The sequence below is a fragment of the Salvia miltiorrhiza genome, chromosome 1 (assembly GCF_028751815.1).
Source record: "Salvia miltiorrhiza cultivar Shanhuang (shh) chromosome 1, IMPLAD_Smil_shh, whole genome shotgun sequence".
In the NCBI taxonomy this organism is placed as follows: Eukaryota; Viridiplantae; Streptophyta; class Magnoliopsida; order Lamiales; family Lamiaceae; genus Salvia; species Salvia miltiorrhiza.
The window spans coordinates 75142454-75159282 of record NC_080387.1 but is presented as its reverse complement, the minus strand read 5'-3'; the positions used below and the strand labels follow the sequence as shown (position 1 = coordinate 75159282).

Genomic DNA, 16829 nt, shown 5'->3' with positions numbered 1-16829 from the left:
AAAGTGATACATTTCGAATGCAAAATTTGTATGACTTCTCATAGTATGATAATTATTCAATTACATTAATTAATTTATGTAAATTAATTAAATCGCGTGCAATGCAGGCTTTCTATATATGCCTAGTAACAATAAAATAACAAGGGTTGGTCTTGGGTGCGACCGTCGCACAGTGTGCGACGGGTCCGCCCCGGCCCGCGCCCGACCCGGCCCGCAATCCAGACCCGAAATCCTAAATCCTAAATTATTACATTTGTTTATAATAATTATTACTTTTAATAAGCATGACATATACATTTGTTCGCACAAATGTATACTTATATAAATATAGCTATTTTCCTTCATTTAATATACAGTATTATATTTTCTAAACCCTAATAGGTGAAAACTAAACCCTAAGCGTGAACACTAAACCCTAATCGGTGAAAACTAAACCCTAAGCGTGCACACTAAACCCTAATAGGTGAAATATACATTTGTTTGCACAAATGTATACTTATATTAATATAAATATTTACATTCATTCAATATAAAACATTATACATATCAATATACATTTATATGAACAAATGTATATATTATGTTTATTAAAAGTAACAATTATTATAAACAAATGTAATAATTAGGAGTATGGGCCAAACCCACGCGGGTCAGGGTTCCGGGTCAGGAGGGCGGGTTTGGGCCGGGTCGACCCGGTCGCACTCCTGTGCGACCGTCGCACAGGAGAATTAGCGAAATAACAAATGAGAAATCCTAGAATATCTTAAACAAGACAAATCTGATATGTGCTAATTCTCGTAAAATAAAATGACATAGTTAATTACCAACCCACAGAATCTCTTTTTCAGCTTAAATTAAAGAAAGTTACATGCAAAAAAAAAAAAAGCTTCAAACTTACATCAAACACTAAACACCCTTGTTTATATCATCAACTTCTCTGCTGTCTCCTAATCTCTTTTCTCATCTCTACTCTTTTTCTTCTTCTTTCATGTCTTCTTCTCCTGGCTCTCTCGTAGAAAATCTTGTCAACAATCTCTTCTATTTTCTCGAAATATCTTTCTCTGAAGCTCCTGCGGCATAAAAGCGTCCACGCAATGCTTCCTAATCCCACAACATAACCAAGCGCAGAAGATACATACTCCCACTCGATCTCACTCTTCTCTTCCCCGTTTTCATCTTCTTCTGGCGCCAAATGATCACTGTCATCACTATCACTGCAGCTTATGTTGAGATTGAAACCACACAACCCCGCATTCCCTTTGAAGGAATCAGCTGAAAATGTTTGTAACTGACGCCCATTTGGGATCTCTCCAACCAGCTTATTGTAGGACACATTCAAGAATGAAAGGAATGTGAGCCCTGCAAGCTCCACTGGTATTGGCCCGATGAGTCGATTTACAGAGAGGTCGAGTGATTCGAGTTTCCTCAACTGACCAAATGAGTTTGGGATGCTTCCATTGAGGGCATTGTGGGAGAGGTTGAGCTGATGAAGTGAGGTAAGATCACCAATTGCATTTGGTATCTCTCCGCCGAAATTATTGCAAGAGAAATCAATGATACCAAACTCTGGCCAAATCCTGTGATACTCTGAATATCTCCCTTTCATGATTAATGTGATGCTAAATGAACTCCAAAATTGTGAGTAAGGTGAATCATTCTGTATCATCATTGTCTTCCAACTAGAAAAGTTTATCGATTCCAGATTTCCACTGAACTGATTGGAAGATATATCTAGAATTTGGAGATCTTCCCAACTCATGTTGTGACATCTTACTTCTCCATAGAATCTGTTCGAGTGCAAAACAAGAACTCGCAACATCGATGATAGCATGCATGGGAAACTGTCAGTGATGTTGTTGTTCCCAACATTCATGAACCGCAACTGCTCGCATCTTTCAAGGGACTTTGGGATTTTCCCTTCTAAAGTATTATTGTTAAGATCCAAATATTCTAGCCAACAACGATCCATTGGAAAATTATCTGGAATGCTACCGCTGATGTTGTTTTGGCTTAGATCTAACTCTGAAATGTTTTCAAGTAAGCAAGGGGGTATGCTGCCACTTAATCTATTGCCAGACAAATCAAGAACATAGAGGCTCGTGGCACTGCAAAGGGAGGTTGGAATCGATCCACTTAAACTGTTATTAGCAAGAGACAAATACGAGAGTTGAGACGCAGATGGAATGGGCAGGTGCAACTCACCCTTGAGCTGGTTAGACTGCAAGTATAGGACTCGAAGAGAAGCAGGGATATGGTAAGGCTTTTGCAGATCTGTTAGAAGATTAAAAGAGAGGTCCAAATCCCCAAGTTGTGTTCCCCAAATCCAACTAGGTATCTCCCCACCAATCCGATTGTATGAGAGGTCCACTATTTCCATATCCAAATGTTTGATGAAATTAGGAAAATGGGACAAATTACATGAAGCTAGTCTTAACACTTTTAGTTGGAGACTTCCATATGAAGTTGAATTGAGGTTGCCAACATCTACCGACAATCTATTGTTAGATAGATCAAGTCGGGTTAGATTGGCAAGACTTTGAAACTTGTCCAGTTGAAAAGTGCCATTAAACTGATTGCTGCTAAGATCAAGTTCCAACAATGAAGGGAGAGCAAAGAGAGAGTGGGGAATATTGCCAGAGAACGAAAGTGAGCCTGTGAAGAAGTTATTTGACAAATCAAGACGAATCAGGTTGGTTAGGTTAGCAAAGGTGGGTGGAATCGAACCCTTCAAACTGCAGAAACGAAGACTCAAGGTGGTCAAACTTGGAAAATTGGCGAACAAGTCTGGAAGCTCTGTTCCAAGATCGTTAAAATCTAGTCGAAGGATGGAAAGGGAATGGAGTTGCCCAAAGGACTTAGTTAAAGGGCCAGACAAACCACAAAAACTCATTCTCAACGCGGTGAGGTTGGGTAAATATGATGCTATAATGTGGCTCCATTTTCTCCTCTCATGAGAGGAAGTAACATTCACATCATCAAGATAAAGCTCTCGAAGCCCTGTTAGATTTTGGACAAGCATCTCCAGTTTCACAGATATTGGATAATCAGAGGAGATATAGAGACTAACCAACCTCCTCAAGGAAGAAATTTCAGCGGGAACCTGCCCTCCAAAATCAGCATAGGATAAATTCAAGTGTGTCAAATAGGTGAGATTGTGAATACCTTTCGGGATGGGAGTGTTGTTGAAATAATTGTGGGCTAGATTTAGCTTCTGCAGATGCACAAGTCTGAAGAGACTCGATGAATCCGCGATTCCACCAGAAATGAACTCACGATCGAGCTGCAAACTAACGACGTAGCCAGCAGCATCACAGTCCACACCGGGCCACTTGCAGCACTCATCACTTTGATTCCATCGCACCAATTTTGTTGAACGAGAAGAATTGAAGCTCAACTCATCCTTGAGTTGAAGCAACAAGATTTTCTGATGGTGAAGACATTGGGTATTATAAGAATGAGTAGTGAAAATGAAGGAGGAAATTAGTGTAGAAATGACGAAGAACAACTTTGGAAGCATTGTGATGAAGAGGCTATTAATTGATAGTGTTGTGATTTGTATTTTCTACAAACTTTAAATAAGCCACTAGAAAGACTATTGCACTTATAAAGTATCTATTACTATATAATTAATTTAGTGCGAGCTTTTTAGCAACTTTCATTTGTTCTAGAAGGTGGATGAGTTGATTTGTTAATTAATGCAATAAGCTTGGTATTAGAATGGACCATAGGTAGTTTTATCTCATAGCATCACTCAAAAATTGAATTTAATAATTACTAAAAATTAATTAGTTATTTGCAAGAGTTTGCTAAGTAATAAAAGTCGTTATTGCATTAGGATTACAGAATCTAGCTGATAGTCAGTCAAATATCTATACCTATTATAAAAGTGCCTTGTTTTACAGAATTTGATTTGCCTATTATATCCCTCATATATACTTAATTTAAGGTTGATTGTGGAATTTAACATATTATACATATAATGTATCTATAAATATATTATGGTTTATATTTTATATTTTAGTAGTTATTTAAGTAGTAGTATCCATTAGGACTCTTCATCATATAAGTTATTATTATTTTTATTATATAATTTTAATAATTTAGAATTAAAATACAAAGGATTACTTAATATACAGTTGTTTTAGAAGTTTAATTTTGCTTGAATCTTGGAATTAAAATTAATTATGTAAAGATGAAACTTATAAAATAAATATCACGACAAAATTAGGTGATGTTTAATTAATTAAAATTATTATTCTTATACTAAATCTAATTTTTTGTTTTAATTTTATGAGTTCTATATAACATTATACTTTAAAAAAATTAACCAATAATTGGTTCAAAAAATACATTAAAATGATAAATATTACTTACTATAAAACAAAATAAAATATAAATGTACACTCATAAAAAATTATTCATTAAAATAATTTCTTTTTACGTGGGAACGCACGTTATCTCTGCTAGTATTCCAAAAGTAGGCCAATTTGCGTAACGAATTTTTGTAGCTAGTAATCATAAATATAAAGAAAGACACAAAAAAGTGGGAATAGAAGAAATTGCCATTGATATGCTTGTGGATGTGGTGAGAGGAAGACTAGTTTTTTTAGAGAAGGAAAGACTAAATGGTTGACATGGAAGACTAAATCAATTAATTCGTGTACAATATTAATATATGTATCATAATTTAGTTCATAATTGGTGTCTCATTTTGTACTTAAAACTAAATGGTTGCAACTTAAACAAAACTACCCATTTCTTCTTAAAACTCGTGTCATATCTTTTGGTCCATATAATTTTTAGGGACTGAGTGAGTAATAATTTAGTTCATAAGTGGTGTCTCATTTTGTACTTAAGAACTAATCGTGGACTAAAAAGTTCCATCTCTAATAATTTAACCATGTAGACTTGTAGGCAATTTGTTGATCTTTGATGAGAAAGAAATTAATGCAACGAAATTTTTGCAAAATATATACTCTTTTTTATTAATTTAATCGTTATTGTACATTGATTTTTAGTCTCCTACGTTATTTAATGTAGTGTTGTTGAATTAATAGTTGATAAAAGTCTAGGTCCACAGGTAGGCCATCTCTAATATAAAGAAAGACAAAAAAAAGTGGGAAATTGAAGAAATTGCCATTGATATATATGTGGATGAGGTGAGAGGAAGACTTTTTTTTTAGTGCTCGTTTGGTTCAAGTAGAGGAATGAAAAGTGAATAGAATCAAATAAAGGAGTGAAATGAGAATAATAACTATTACTTTTATTGAGTGTTTGGTTTAACAAAGAAAATGAATCATTTGTAAGGAATTCGATCCATTTCTTTTGTTTCCCCCCTATTTTGAGGGGTAACAAATTGAGTGATTTGGTTACATTTAATTAAGGGTGATAGTTAACTCATTACTCAAACCAAACAACAAGTAATGGATTCAATTGAATCCCTTTCCAAATTCTAAAAACACCCAACCAAACATGGGCTAAATGGTTGACTTGGATGACTAAAGCAATTAGTGTATAATATTAATATATGTATCCAGTTATTTTAATAATTTTGATCCTTTGATGAGAAAGAAATTAATGCAAAGATTTTTTGCAAAACATATAGTCTTTTTGCATTGAGTGGCTGGCATCAAAAAGCCAAAGATACTAAATTTAGGATTGAGTATAAAATGGTTTCGGAAAATTCTTATCAACCAGAAAATTTCACTATTCAATATCTGAATAGCAAAATAAAAGGAAAAGAAAAGAAAAATCTCTATCGTGTATATGTGCAGGGGCGTAGCCAGGGGGGCTAGAGCCCCCCCCCCCCAAATTTTGAAAAAAATAATAATTTTTTTTATAATATGTCTAAAAATGTTGTTGTTGTTGTTGTTGTTATTATTATTATTATTATTATTATTATTATTATTATTATTATTATTATTATTATTATTATTATTATTATTATTATTATTATTATTATATTTGTATTTTAGTAAAAAATGTCTAAAATGTATTGAATGCCCCCAAAAAAATTTTTAGTAAATGTTTTGAACTATATTATCTATGAAAATGTTGTTATTATTATGATTATATTTGTATTTTAGTAAAAAATGTCTAAAATGTATTGAATGCCCCCAAAAAAATTGTAGTAAATGTTTTGAACTATATTATCTATGAAAATATTGTTATTATTATTATTATTATTATATTTGTATTTTAGTAAAATTGTCTAAAATGTATTGAATGCCCCCAAAAAAAAATTTAGTAAATGTTTTGAACTATATTATCTATGAAAATGTTGTTATTATTATTATTATTATTATTATATTTGTATTTTAGTAAAAAATGTATTGAATGCCCCCAAAAAAATTTTTAGTAAATGTTTTGAACTATATTATCTCTGAAAATGTTGTTATTATTATTATTATTATTATATTTGTATTTTAGTAAAAAATGTCTAAAATGTATTGAATGCCAAAAAAAAAATTCGGGGGCTACCGCCCCTGAACCCCTGTAACAATTCAGCCCCCCCCCCCCCCCCCAATTTTTTTTTTTTGGCTCCGCCACTGTATACGTGTATGTGGAAATTACAAATAGTGAAAGCGGATTTTGTCTGATTAGCAACTAACCCCGCCATTAACACGCTTAAGGTGGAGACCAATTCAAAATTCTAATGCTAGAATTTAGCCCAAGGATTGCTTGGTCGAGCCGTCGAGCTTATATGCTTTTTCCAAATGTGTGGCCCATGTTAAAGCCACATATCAGTTATATCATTTTCTTCCAATCCCAATCATGTAGGCCTACTTGTGGAATTTACAAAATACGTAATTTATCCTAATTTCAAAACATTAGTAAAATAATACACTTAGCCTGCGATAAATTAATCTAGTATTGGTTCAGACAATTGATCGAACCCTTCAGTTCACTTTCTCCATTGGCAGCTAAATCAGTCATTTTGTCGAACATCTATTGCTCAGTCTGGTCTTGAAACTCAACCACGTTCGTACGATTCATGCACAATTTATGTTTTTCTACTCTTAGGTTTTTCTTTTCACATAAAATGAGACAAAGATTATATATATTTTATAATCAAGATGTATTAAAAACGTTCATAATAAAACAGAAGAAGAAATTGTTCATAACTAAATTTATTTCATGTATACGCTCACATATTTATATTTCATATAATTAATATACTATTCTCTAATAATGTAAGAAAAATTAATTAATTTATCGTGTTGATAGACTAGTTGTTACGAAGACAAATTTATCTTTTGTTGAGATATTCCACAGAGATGTCAATCAATCATGTATTCATGTATTCCATGGAGTCAAGCTCTTGTTAAAATCAAAGACGTGTGTTGTACTTGTACACGCACCCTATTTAAAAAAATAATAATAAATCAAATGAAATTTTGAAAAACTTTGCAACAGTCTTTGAGCCAATTTTAATGTTTTTTTCTTTCAAAAAATTGTGTTATTTATATTAAATAAAAAAATCACAAATAATCAAAACTAATTCATATGAGTCAGCAGGAGGAGTCGAGCCAATGCAGTACTTGACTCATAAATGGTCTCAAAGCATGGATGAGTCAAGCATTAATTCAATCAATGTAAATGCTCAAATCATGTGGGACGTTTTAGTGTGATCAATTGTTTGCTTGAACAATCAAAGTCGGCGCAGAAAGATGAAGAGGCACCATTAGTGTTTGATGTCTCCAAATTATATGGAGGTAGATAATTATAACCTGCGTAGCTATATATACATGGGATTTGTACTTAAGAACTAATCGTGGACTAAAAAGTTCCATCTCTAATAAACCATGTAGACTTGTAGGCAATTTGTTGATCTTTGATGAGAAAGAAATTTTTGCAAAAATATATACTCTTTTTTATTAATTTAATCGTTATTGTACATTGATTTTTAGTCTCCTACCTTATTTAACGTAGTGTTGTTGAATTAATAGTTGATAAAAGTCTAGGTCCATAGGTAGGCCAATCCGAGCAATCGTAAATATAGAGAAAGACAAAAAAAGTGGGAAATTGAAGAAATTGGCATTGATATGTGGATGAGGTGAGAGGAAGATTTTTTTCAGTGCTCGTTTGGTTCGAGTAGAGGAATGAAAAGTGAATAGAATCAAATAAAGGAGTGGAATGAGAAAAATAACTATTACTTTTATTGAGTGTTTGGTTTAACAAAGAAAATGAATAATTGGTAAGAAATTCGATCCATTTCTTTTGTTTCCCCTCTATTTTGAGGGGTAACAAATTGGGTGATTTGGTTACCTTTAATTAAGGGTGATGATTAACTCATTACTCAAACCAAACAAGTAATGGATTCAATTGAATCCCTTTCCAGATTCTAAAAACACTCAACCAAACATGGGCTAAATGGTTGACTTGGATGACTAAAGCAATTCGTGTATAATATTAATATTTGTATCCAGTTATTTTAATAATTTAGTTCATAATTGGTGTCTCATTTTCTACTTAACTAAAAAGTTCATCTCTAATAAAAAGCAGCTTGCCACAAACCATGCATGCATGTAGTTTATAAGTAGCCATTTGTTGATCCTTTGATGAGAGAGAAATTAATGCAAAGATTTTTTGCAAAACATATAGTCTTTTTGCATTGAGTGGCTGGCATTAAAAAGCCAAAGATAAATTTAGGATTGAGTATAAAATGGTTTCGGAAAATTCTTATCAACCAGAAAATTTCACTAATCAATATCTGAATAGCAAAATAAAAGAAAAAGAAAAGGAAAAATCGCTATTGTGTATATGTGTATGTGGAAATTACTAATAGTGAAAGATGGTTTTGTCTCATTAACAACTACCCCATAAATACGCTTAATGTGGAGACCAATTCAAAATTGTAATGCTTGAATTTAAGCTACGGATTGATTGGCTGAGCTTATTTTCATTTTCTAATGCTTGAATTTTCATCAGTTCTATCATTTTCTTCCAATCCCAATCACGTAGGCCTACTTGTGGAATTTACAAAATATAGATTTATCCTAATTTCAAAACATTAGTAAAATAATATACTTAGCCCTGCGATAAATTAATCTAGTATTGGTTCAGACAATTGATCGAACACCTTCAGTTCACTTTCTCCATTGGCAGCTGAATCAGTCATTTTTCACATAAAATGAGACAAAGATTATGAATATTTTATTATCAAGATGTATTAAAAACGTTCATAATAAAACAGAAGAAGAAATTGTTCATAACTAAATTTATTTCATGTAGGAAGTGTGGAAACAAAGAAATTGCAAAGTGGGCCATGCTAGTAGACTTGTTGAAAAACTAATTCAACGGTATTCATTAGCTAACAAGATCCAAGCCCACCAAGTAAAAAACTATACAAAATCAACAAGAAGCCCACCAAACTCAGCCTAGTTGAACCCACGGAAATGCCCATTGCAATCTACTAGCATGCATGGGCCCAGCCAAGGCCCACTATACATGTTATCCTGAGCCAAGCTGGGCCTAAATATTTACGAAACCTGACCCAGGCGATTATATGTACTATCAAAATAAATAATCATACTTTCTAGAATATGTATATTTTTTTTTCCCAAATGATTAGTATTTGAATTTAAATCTAAATTTAGAATGATCATTTAAACTTGAATAGAACCAGGGGTATGACAAAAAAAATACACGAACTTTAGAAAAAGTTGTAATTTTCACATGAACTTTTAAGTAAAACAAAAAATAAATGAATTTATATTTTTGTTGCAATTTTCATATGAGTTTGACTGCGACGAAATTAGAGTTTAATTGACCGTCAAAATTAAGTCAAGTGACAAGTTGTTGCAAGAGAGATACAGAGCTGTTGGGATAGAAACTATAGATCACTATCAACTTTATAATTATAGTCATTTTGAAAATTACACAAAAAAAGAAGCAAAACCACCACATTCACATTAAACTCTAAACTGCCTTATTTTTCAATATTATTAATGGTTGCGTTGAGGCTACATGTTTCGAATTTTAATTACTTTTAAAATTTCTATTTATTCAATAAGAAAAGTCACATAAGGTAAGGTGTCAAAATTTATAAGAATGCATGCTTTTATAATAGCAACAATAGAAATTCAATTGGAAAAAAATATAATATACTTGGTTTTGATTGGAAAACCTTCATCGAAATCCAATCATAAACTAGCTCAACTCTATCCTCAACATAAGAGACAACACTCACATTTTGTGCACGAGCTCAGTATCAAATTTCTTCAACTCCTTCGTAATACAATCATAAACTACTAACTGATAGGGCTTAACACTACCGAATATCTTCCTTTTAAGAAACAAAAATCGACCATCCTTCAATCCCAACGGGTTTTCTGTCACGACCGAACCTAATTAAGGATAATTAAGCCGGGAAACCGTGACTAATGGAGGGATATTAGAAGCGGGGTAGAAAGGGGATAATTAAACAAAGAAGAATCACATTTCATCATTTAACAAAAGGAATATTTATAATATAACGAAGTTTTAGTCGTATAGATTCAAATAACTAATAAGTTCGGATAACTCCGACTTATCCAAAATAGTATACAACTTCTGAGTACGCAGCGGAATAAGGTTCTGATTACATGTATGAAGACATGTAACCCTAGAGTTCATTAATACATAATAAGACAAAAGAGTCCCGCTCGTCACTTCATCACCATCGGCAGCTGCTCAACCTGCACATTTAGAAATATATGCAGGGCTGAGTACAAAAGTACTCAGTGGGCACATATGCCTACTATGAAATATAACATGCTTCGTAAAGTTGTAAATTGTCATGCCATCATAAACAGTACAGCAAGGGAGTTTTTCGCTAAAAAGGCCCAAGCTTACTAAATTCATTTGTGATTCTTAAAGTTCGTCTGCAGACTAAGTTCTCTTGTAATCTATCATATCTGGAACTGTGTGCCGGAGAGGTGGCCACCTCTCACGGACACTTGACCGGCCAACCCGCTAGATGACTCACGGTCACTGGTGTACACTAGCCCTGGCAGGATAGCTATCAACTGCTCAGGACCCGAATTCGATTTCATAATAACTGGCAAAGCCACATCAGATAGATATCATACCAAACATTGAAATATTTATGGCAAGACAACAGTTGAAATAATTTTCAGTTCAAAGATTTTGCAATGAAATAACTGTTCAAACATAACATTAAACTCATTTGATATATATGAAAGTAACCCACCTGATAGAAATTTTCTGTGGTACAGTAGCTCCTTGACTGATTATTAATCTCGTGTTTGACCTTTATTACGAGAATATAAATAAGATACTGCTCGAATAAAATCCTCAATTAATGAGAATGCGTAATTTAACTATGCATGACTCATATTCCGATAATTATTATTCTGAGATAATAATCTGGGAAATTCTATTATAAATCCTAATTGTCGAAATAAAATAATTTAAATAAGGCTCGTCACATGAGGTCGGATAGATTATCATAATCAATCCGTTCTCATCGGGTGTTCTAATCCGTCAATTAAATAAACCCCGTTCCTCGTAGTCAATAGAAAATAAATACTTCAACTTATTCGCTTTATAATCTCATAATTAATCGGCCTTAATAAATAAGAACAAGTAATGTTATAAAATTAAAAAAAATAAAATAAAATAAAAAGGCTCAACATAAGGCACATAAGAATCACAATCAAACATCATCAAAACATGCTCTGCTTTTACACTGACTCAACTTCAAAATTTAATCTGTTCTGACTCCGACATCTCCTGGACTCGAGACTTATACCGAAAGAAAGATCTTCGAGTCTAGTTTCATATAAAAAAAAATAGAGTCGAAAACTCCAAGTGGTTTGAGAGATATGACGTTTTTACCACGATCTACCATGTTCGGCAGTTTTGAACAATCGAAAACTTGTATTTTTGAAAAATAGTAAACGTTGTCAAACTGGGCTCAACTTTGGTGGATATCTAAATAACATAATAAGGTTAATACCATAAAAATTTGGAAAGCTAGATCACCCAGGAAGCTACTGAAATAAATGACTCTTTTCTCTGTTCTCTGAAATTCTCAGTAGTAATGTGCAGTTTAGGTTTTGCATTTTAAAGAAGTATCATACGAAGTTGGAATGGCTTGAAATTTTACCAGGGTACTCAAGACTCATGTAGGGACTTGCTATAAAATTTTCAAAGCTGTTAGACATCTAAAAACCGTCGATCACAGTAGGTCAGTAGGCCTACGAAATTCATATTTATAAGTCCTTAAAAATAATTTATATAAATCAAGAAATAATAGTTTAATCCCAAAAATATCCATTAAAAGTCCATCCTAATTTAAATAAAGAACGGACCTCATTTAAAATAAATAGTCCCAAACTTGTTACGCACATATACTAAATCTTTCACGAAACATCCTTTAAAATAAACTTTGATACATAGAAAATAATTCAACAACTTGAGCTCTTAAGGGGTTGTTTTACAACAGACACCAAATCTACCTCGGATCTCCAAATGAGGCTCCAAAAGACATTCTGGAAACTAGACATTTCAAGGATCATTCTCCAATTTGAATCGAATGAAAAACAATTCAAACGAGCAAGATATGCCCTCTCAAAGATGGGTATTTAACAAGCAAAAATCTGTAAATTTCATATTTCCAGATTACAACCAAGTCAGTGGGCTTTCTTTAAAAATTCATATCTCCCTTTACAAAACTCCACTGGGAACCCCAAAGGTCAATCTGGAAACTAGGGAGAGATCATAACACTCTCCAGTTGGATTTACTCTAAGAACCTTCATGGTTTAGAAGATATGACTATCTAAAGTTCAGTGCACAAAAAGAGTTCAAGTTTGGCAGATTCAGAAGATAAATCGGAAAAACCACTTTAAGCTTCACCAAAAATTCTAAAACTGAACAAGTAAGTTCCCAACATGTCAGTGAATATTCAGTAGAAAGATAGGCTTGAGAATCAAATATTTAAGTCGGCCTTTTCCACCTCAAAGTCGTAGGTTTGTAAAATCTACTGGATGGTACATGGAATAAGAACTAGATTTCAAGAATTTATACCGGTTGTTTCCCTTACTCAAAAATGGTGAGGCCGATGTCAAAAGAAAGATACGGGAGTCTAGAGTGACATATTCAAGTTTCAAAGGTTTTCACCGATTGAAACTTTACTTATGATCTCCCAAAGATTGTTTACCAAAAATGTATTCCAGATGGGCAGTGATGTTTACAAATTCATAAATAAATCATGCGAGCTCTAAATATTCTGAAATTTTACCAAAATATAGAAAATGTATGAAAGATGATACACAATTAATTTGAGAATTTTTGGGAACCGTTTGGATGATATGCAACTGAATTCAAAATAAAGAAGCTTAGTATATACCTCTTCAAGTTACAATTTGGAGTTGGAGGAAACTCTCTCTCCCTTTCTCAACTTCTTCTACACGTTTTGGTGAGGGAAGAAAAGACTTGATGGCTGGAACAATATGTGTTGTTGCATAATTGAGTTGGTGGTGAAAGTGGTGGGGAAAATGGTGGTGAAAGTCAAAAAGTAGATTTAGTGGTAAAATGGAGTGGGGAACAAAATTAATGGAAAGAAAAAGAGAAGAAAAAGAAAGGAAAAAAAATGTAGAGGAGAATTATTGATGTATTTTCTCTGTCTCGGTGATTCTGTAACTGTAAGATGGATCGTGTGCTCGTATATGCTTGATACTGTTTATTTAAATAAATCTCGTATTTCGACATGTGATTTCTCGCTTAAATCGATAAATTATAAAATGAATCTAAATTAAATCCGTAGATTTAATTCGTTTGTTGTTCTAATATTTAAATTAAATCCGCGGATTTAATTAACTTACGAGTCAGAAATAAATCACGACTTGAATAAAGATAAAATCTAATTTCATCTTGCTTAAATAAATAACGTGACTTTGCTAAGTCAGTTATAACTCTCAAATAATATCATTAACTGCTTTAACAATATAAATTCAGGATCATAAGCTGAATTCATATTAGGATAAAAACCGTTTTCATTCACTGATGAACAAAAATAAACACTCATTACTAGATTTAAAATATATAAAAGAGCGGGTCACTACATTTTCAATGCCGTAAAGAGCAACAACAAATGATTTGGCCCACGAACTTTCTTTCCATACCAAAAGCTCAAAAGACTTGGCTCCACACTTTGATTGTTCATCGGTATATTCATAGGCAATAGCACCCAGAAACCCACGACACTCGACAAGATCATATGCAAACCCATCATCTCGAGTCGGGGAAGGGATGCAAGAGAAACATTCACTGGTGAAGTCAAATGATAGAACATCTAATGCCAGTTCACCTGATGGACCACCAAAGGCCGGTCCAAGACTTGCTTGCCAATAGCAACTCCCCTCAACGTACACACCACAATGGCCGCCGGCAATACGAGCATCAGGACTCGGAATCTCCTTCCAAGAACAACTTTTAAGCGAATACAACTCAGTTTTCGTCTCGTCATAATCATCATAATCACAACGATGTTGAACATTGCACCAAGACCATAGGTGATACTTCTGTATCAACTTGTAGTCGCCGGATTTAGCATCGTATCCGAGACCACAACCCTGGAAAAGGATATCATATTGAATGGGTTTCTTCGGCGGAGCAATAAATTTCAGCTCTTTAGTTGTTAGGTTGCAAAGAACAATTTGGCCCTCATAATAGAAATACAATAGCATCCGACAAATATTACCACTAACATAATTTTCATTAGCATAAAAGAAGAGATTGGTAATTTCAAAGCCTTCCTTTAGAGACATGTCTTGAGGAGACATAATAGATAAATAATACTTATTATCGCCACCACCATCGAAACATTTCAAAACAAGCTCATTCATCTACAAAAACAAATTAACAATGGAATTATACATCATCGACCAACTCGAAAATACTTTCTCCTAGATAAAATCAAATATCAAATATATAAGTAGTTTGTAAAAATTCACATACCTTTCTTATACTATAGAATCAAAGCTTAATAACGCTTCAAGGCAACCCAATCATGCGAATCCGCCAACTCTAGAAGGTGAGGGAGAGAAGAGAGAGTGAGATGAGGATCAGTCGTTAATATGATTCTAATTAAAATCTATAATATATTAAAAAATAACTTTAATCAACGTGCAGAACGAGTCAGGGCTGCATATCCGGATGCACAAGAGACTAGCTCAATATTATATTTGGTTAGATCTATTAATTTTTATTTATTTATAAATAACTTATGGAAGGAGAATCATATACTGCAATTGATTGAATTCGCATTCGCAATTCCCTCTCTATTCTCCCCTCTCTAGAGTTCCGAATTAGGTTGGCTTTTGATATTTGATATAAGAAAGGTATGCGAATTGATGATGTATATTTGATATTTGATATTTGATTGTTTGTAGAAGAAAGGTGGATAGGTGATCGGTTCTGATATTTGATATTTGATTGTTTGTAGGAGAAAGTATTTTCGTGTTCACCGCCAGCTATGGAGACCCGAGACATTTACCCATCTCTTTCCAAAGAAATCACTAAAGAAATACTGTTAAGACTGCCGGTGAAATCACTCCTGAGATTCAGGTGCGTCTCGAAAGAATGGCAATCTCTGATCGACAGCAAACGATTCATCAGAACCCACCTTCAAAATTCGGCAAGAAACCCTAGTTTAGCCCACCACAAGGTTTTGCTGCTCAAATATGTGTCTTCACTGCCAACGCTGTTGCAACGCTCTGTACTCGATAGCTCAGATACTGATGATGCTCTAGAATTGGAATTCCCATTCGATTTTATTAAGATCGTTGGTTGCTGCAATGGGCTGGTTTGCCTTTTACTGGATAGAGATAGACAAAGAGAGTTTGTGTTGTGGAACCCATCTCTCAGAATCTCCAAGAAACTGTCTGAGACAGACATGATGTCGTTCTTTCAATTCTACTGTTGTGGGTTCGGTTGGGATGAATCGAGTGGCGATTACAAGGTTTTTGCGATTGCGAAGAGAGCTAGTGGAAAATCTATATATTGGATATATAGCTTGAAGAGTGATTCATGGAAGGAATCAGAGGAAGTGAAGGGTTGGGATTCATGTAAGAAGGAGGATCGTAGTAGGTATGACAAATGTGAAATGGGGGTATTTGCAAGTGGGAGTCTTCATTGGGAGACGACTGATAGACGAGACGTGGTTGCTTGCGACTTGAAGAGAGAGGCGTTGGGGGCGGTGGAGCTGCCGGAGTGCTGGGAGTGCTGCCGGTGGCAAGGTATTGAGGTTATTGGGGAATGCCTTATGGTATATTACTGGTGCGAGGATTCGAGTTGCATGGATATTTGGATGAAGAAGAAGGAGTCTTGGGAGAAAGTGGTGGTTCTTGATGACTTCTTTAGTCCTCTCTATATTTCTCCAACCTTGGATCCTTTTTGGAGTGGTGGGTTTTTTTTTATCAAGATTGGGAATTTGTTGGTTTTTGATGGGAAAAGGTTTAGGAATGTGGTCTCGTTGAAATATGCCGATGTCTACATTGAAAGTTTAGTCTCACCATTAGAGTTATAGTCCTCTAGCTTTTGATTTTTTTGTCATGCATTTTTGTTTTTGAATATTATTAATGTTTCAAATTTGAATCCATCTTAATGTGACTTTTAATTTAAAACTTGTAGTTATTCAATAAGCGAAACTTAGAAGGATACATGCTTTTATAATAGCAACAATAGAAATTCGATTGTGAAACATAGTAATATGCACTTTTGCTTGATTTACAAAGGTGTAGCATGATTCAAGTGTAAAGATATTTGATATCTGTGTATTTTAATTATTTATATTCTTAAATTATTTGTGTTTTAATTAATG

The 16829-nt window shown here is 33.7% G+C and overlaps 2 protein-coding genes and 1 long non-coding RNA gene across 3 annotated transcripts; 1 reads left to right on the top strand and 2 right to left on the bottom strand.

The window, feature by feature from the left end:
* Positions 1–928: 928 nt before the first annotated feature.
* On the bottom strand, positions 929–3517 carry LOC131013478 (receptor-like protein 54). The gene has a single exon (XM_057941570.1). The coding sequence runs from the start codon at positions 3515–3517 to the stop codon at positions 929–931; it is 2589 nt and encodes an 862-aa protein (XP_057797553.1).
* Positions 3518–10450: 6933 nt separating this feature from the next.
* LOC131006215 (uncharacterized) lies at positions 10451–13765 on the bottom strand. The gene is made up of 3 exons (XR_009095432.1): positions 13356–13765; positions 11195–11254; positions 10451–10679 (listed from the first exon to the last, which is right to left on the bottom strand). It is a non-coding gene; the product is annotated as an uncharacterized LOC131006215 (long non-coding RNA).
* Positions 13766–15409: 1644 nt separating this feature from the next.
* On the top strand, positions 15410–16535 carry LOC131013468 (F-box/kelch-repeat protein At3g23880-like). The gene has a single exon (XM_057941562.1). The coding sequence runs from the start codon at positions 15483–15485 to the stop codon at positions 16533–16535; it is 1053 nt and encodes a 350-aa protein (XP_057797545.1). The 5' UTR covers positions 15410–15482.
* Positions 16536–16829: the final 294 nt, after the last annotated feature.

Coding starts and splice junctions, on each gene's coding strand:
- LOC131013478 (XM_057941570.1), bottom strand. CDS start 3,517: ATGCTTCCAAAGTTGTTCTTCGTCATTTCTACACTAATTTCCTCCTTC.
- LOC131013468 (XM_057941562.1), top strand. CDS start 15,483: ATGGAGACCCGAGACATTTACCCATCTCTTTCCAAAGAAATCACTAAA.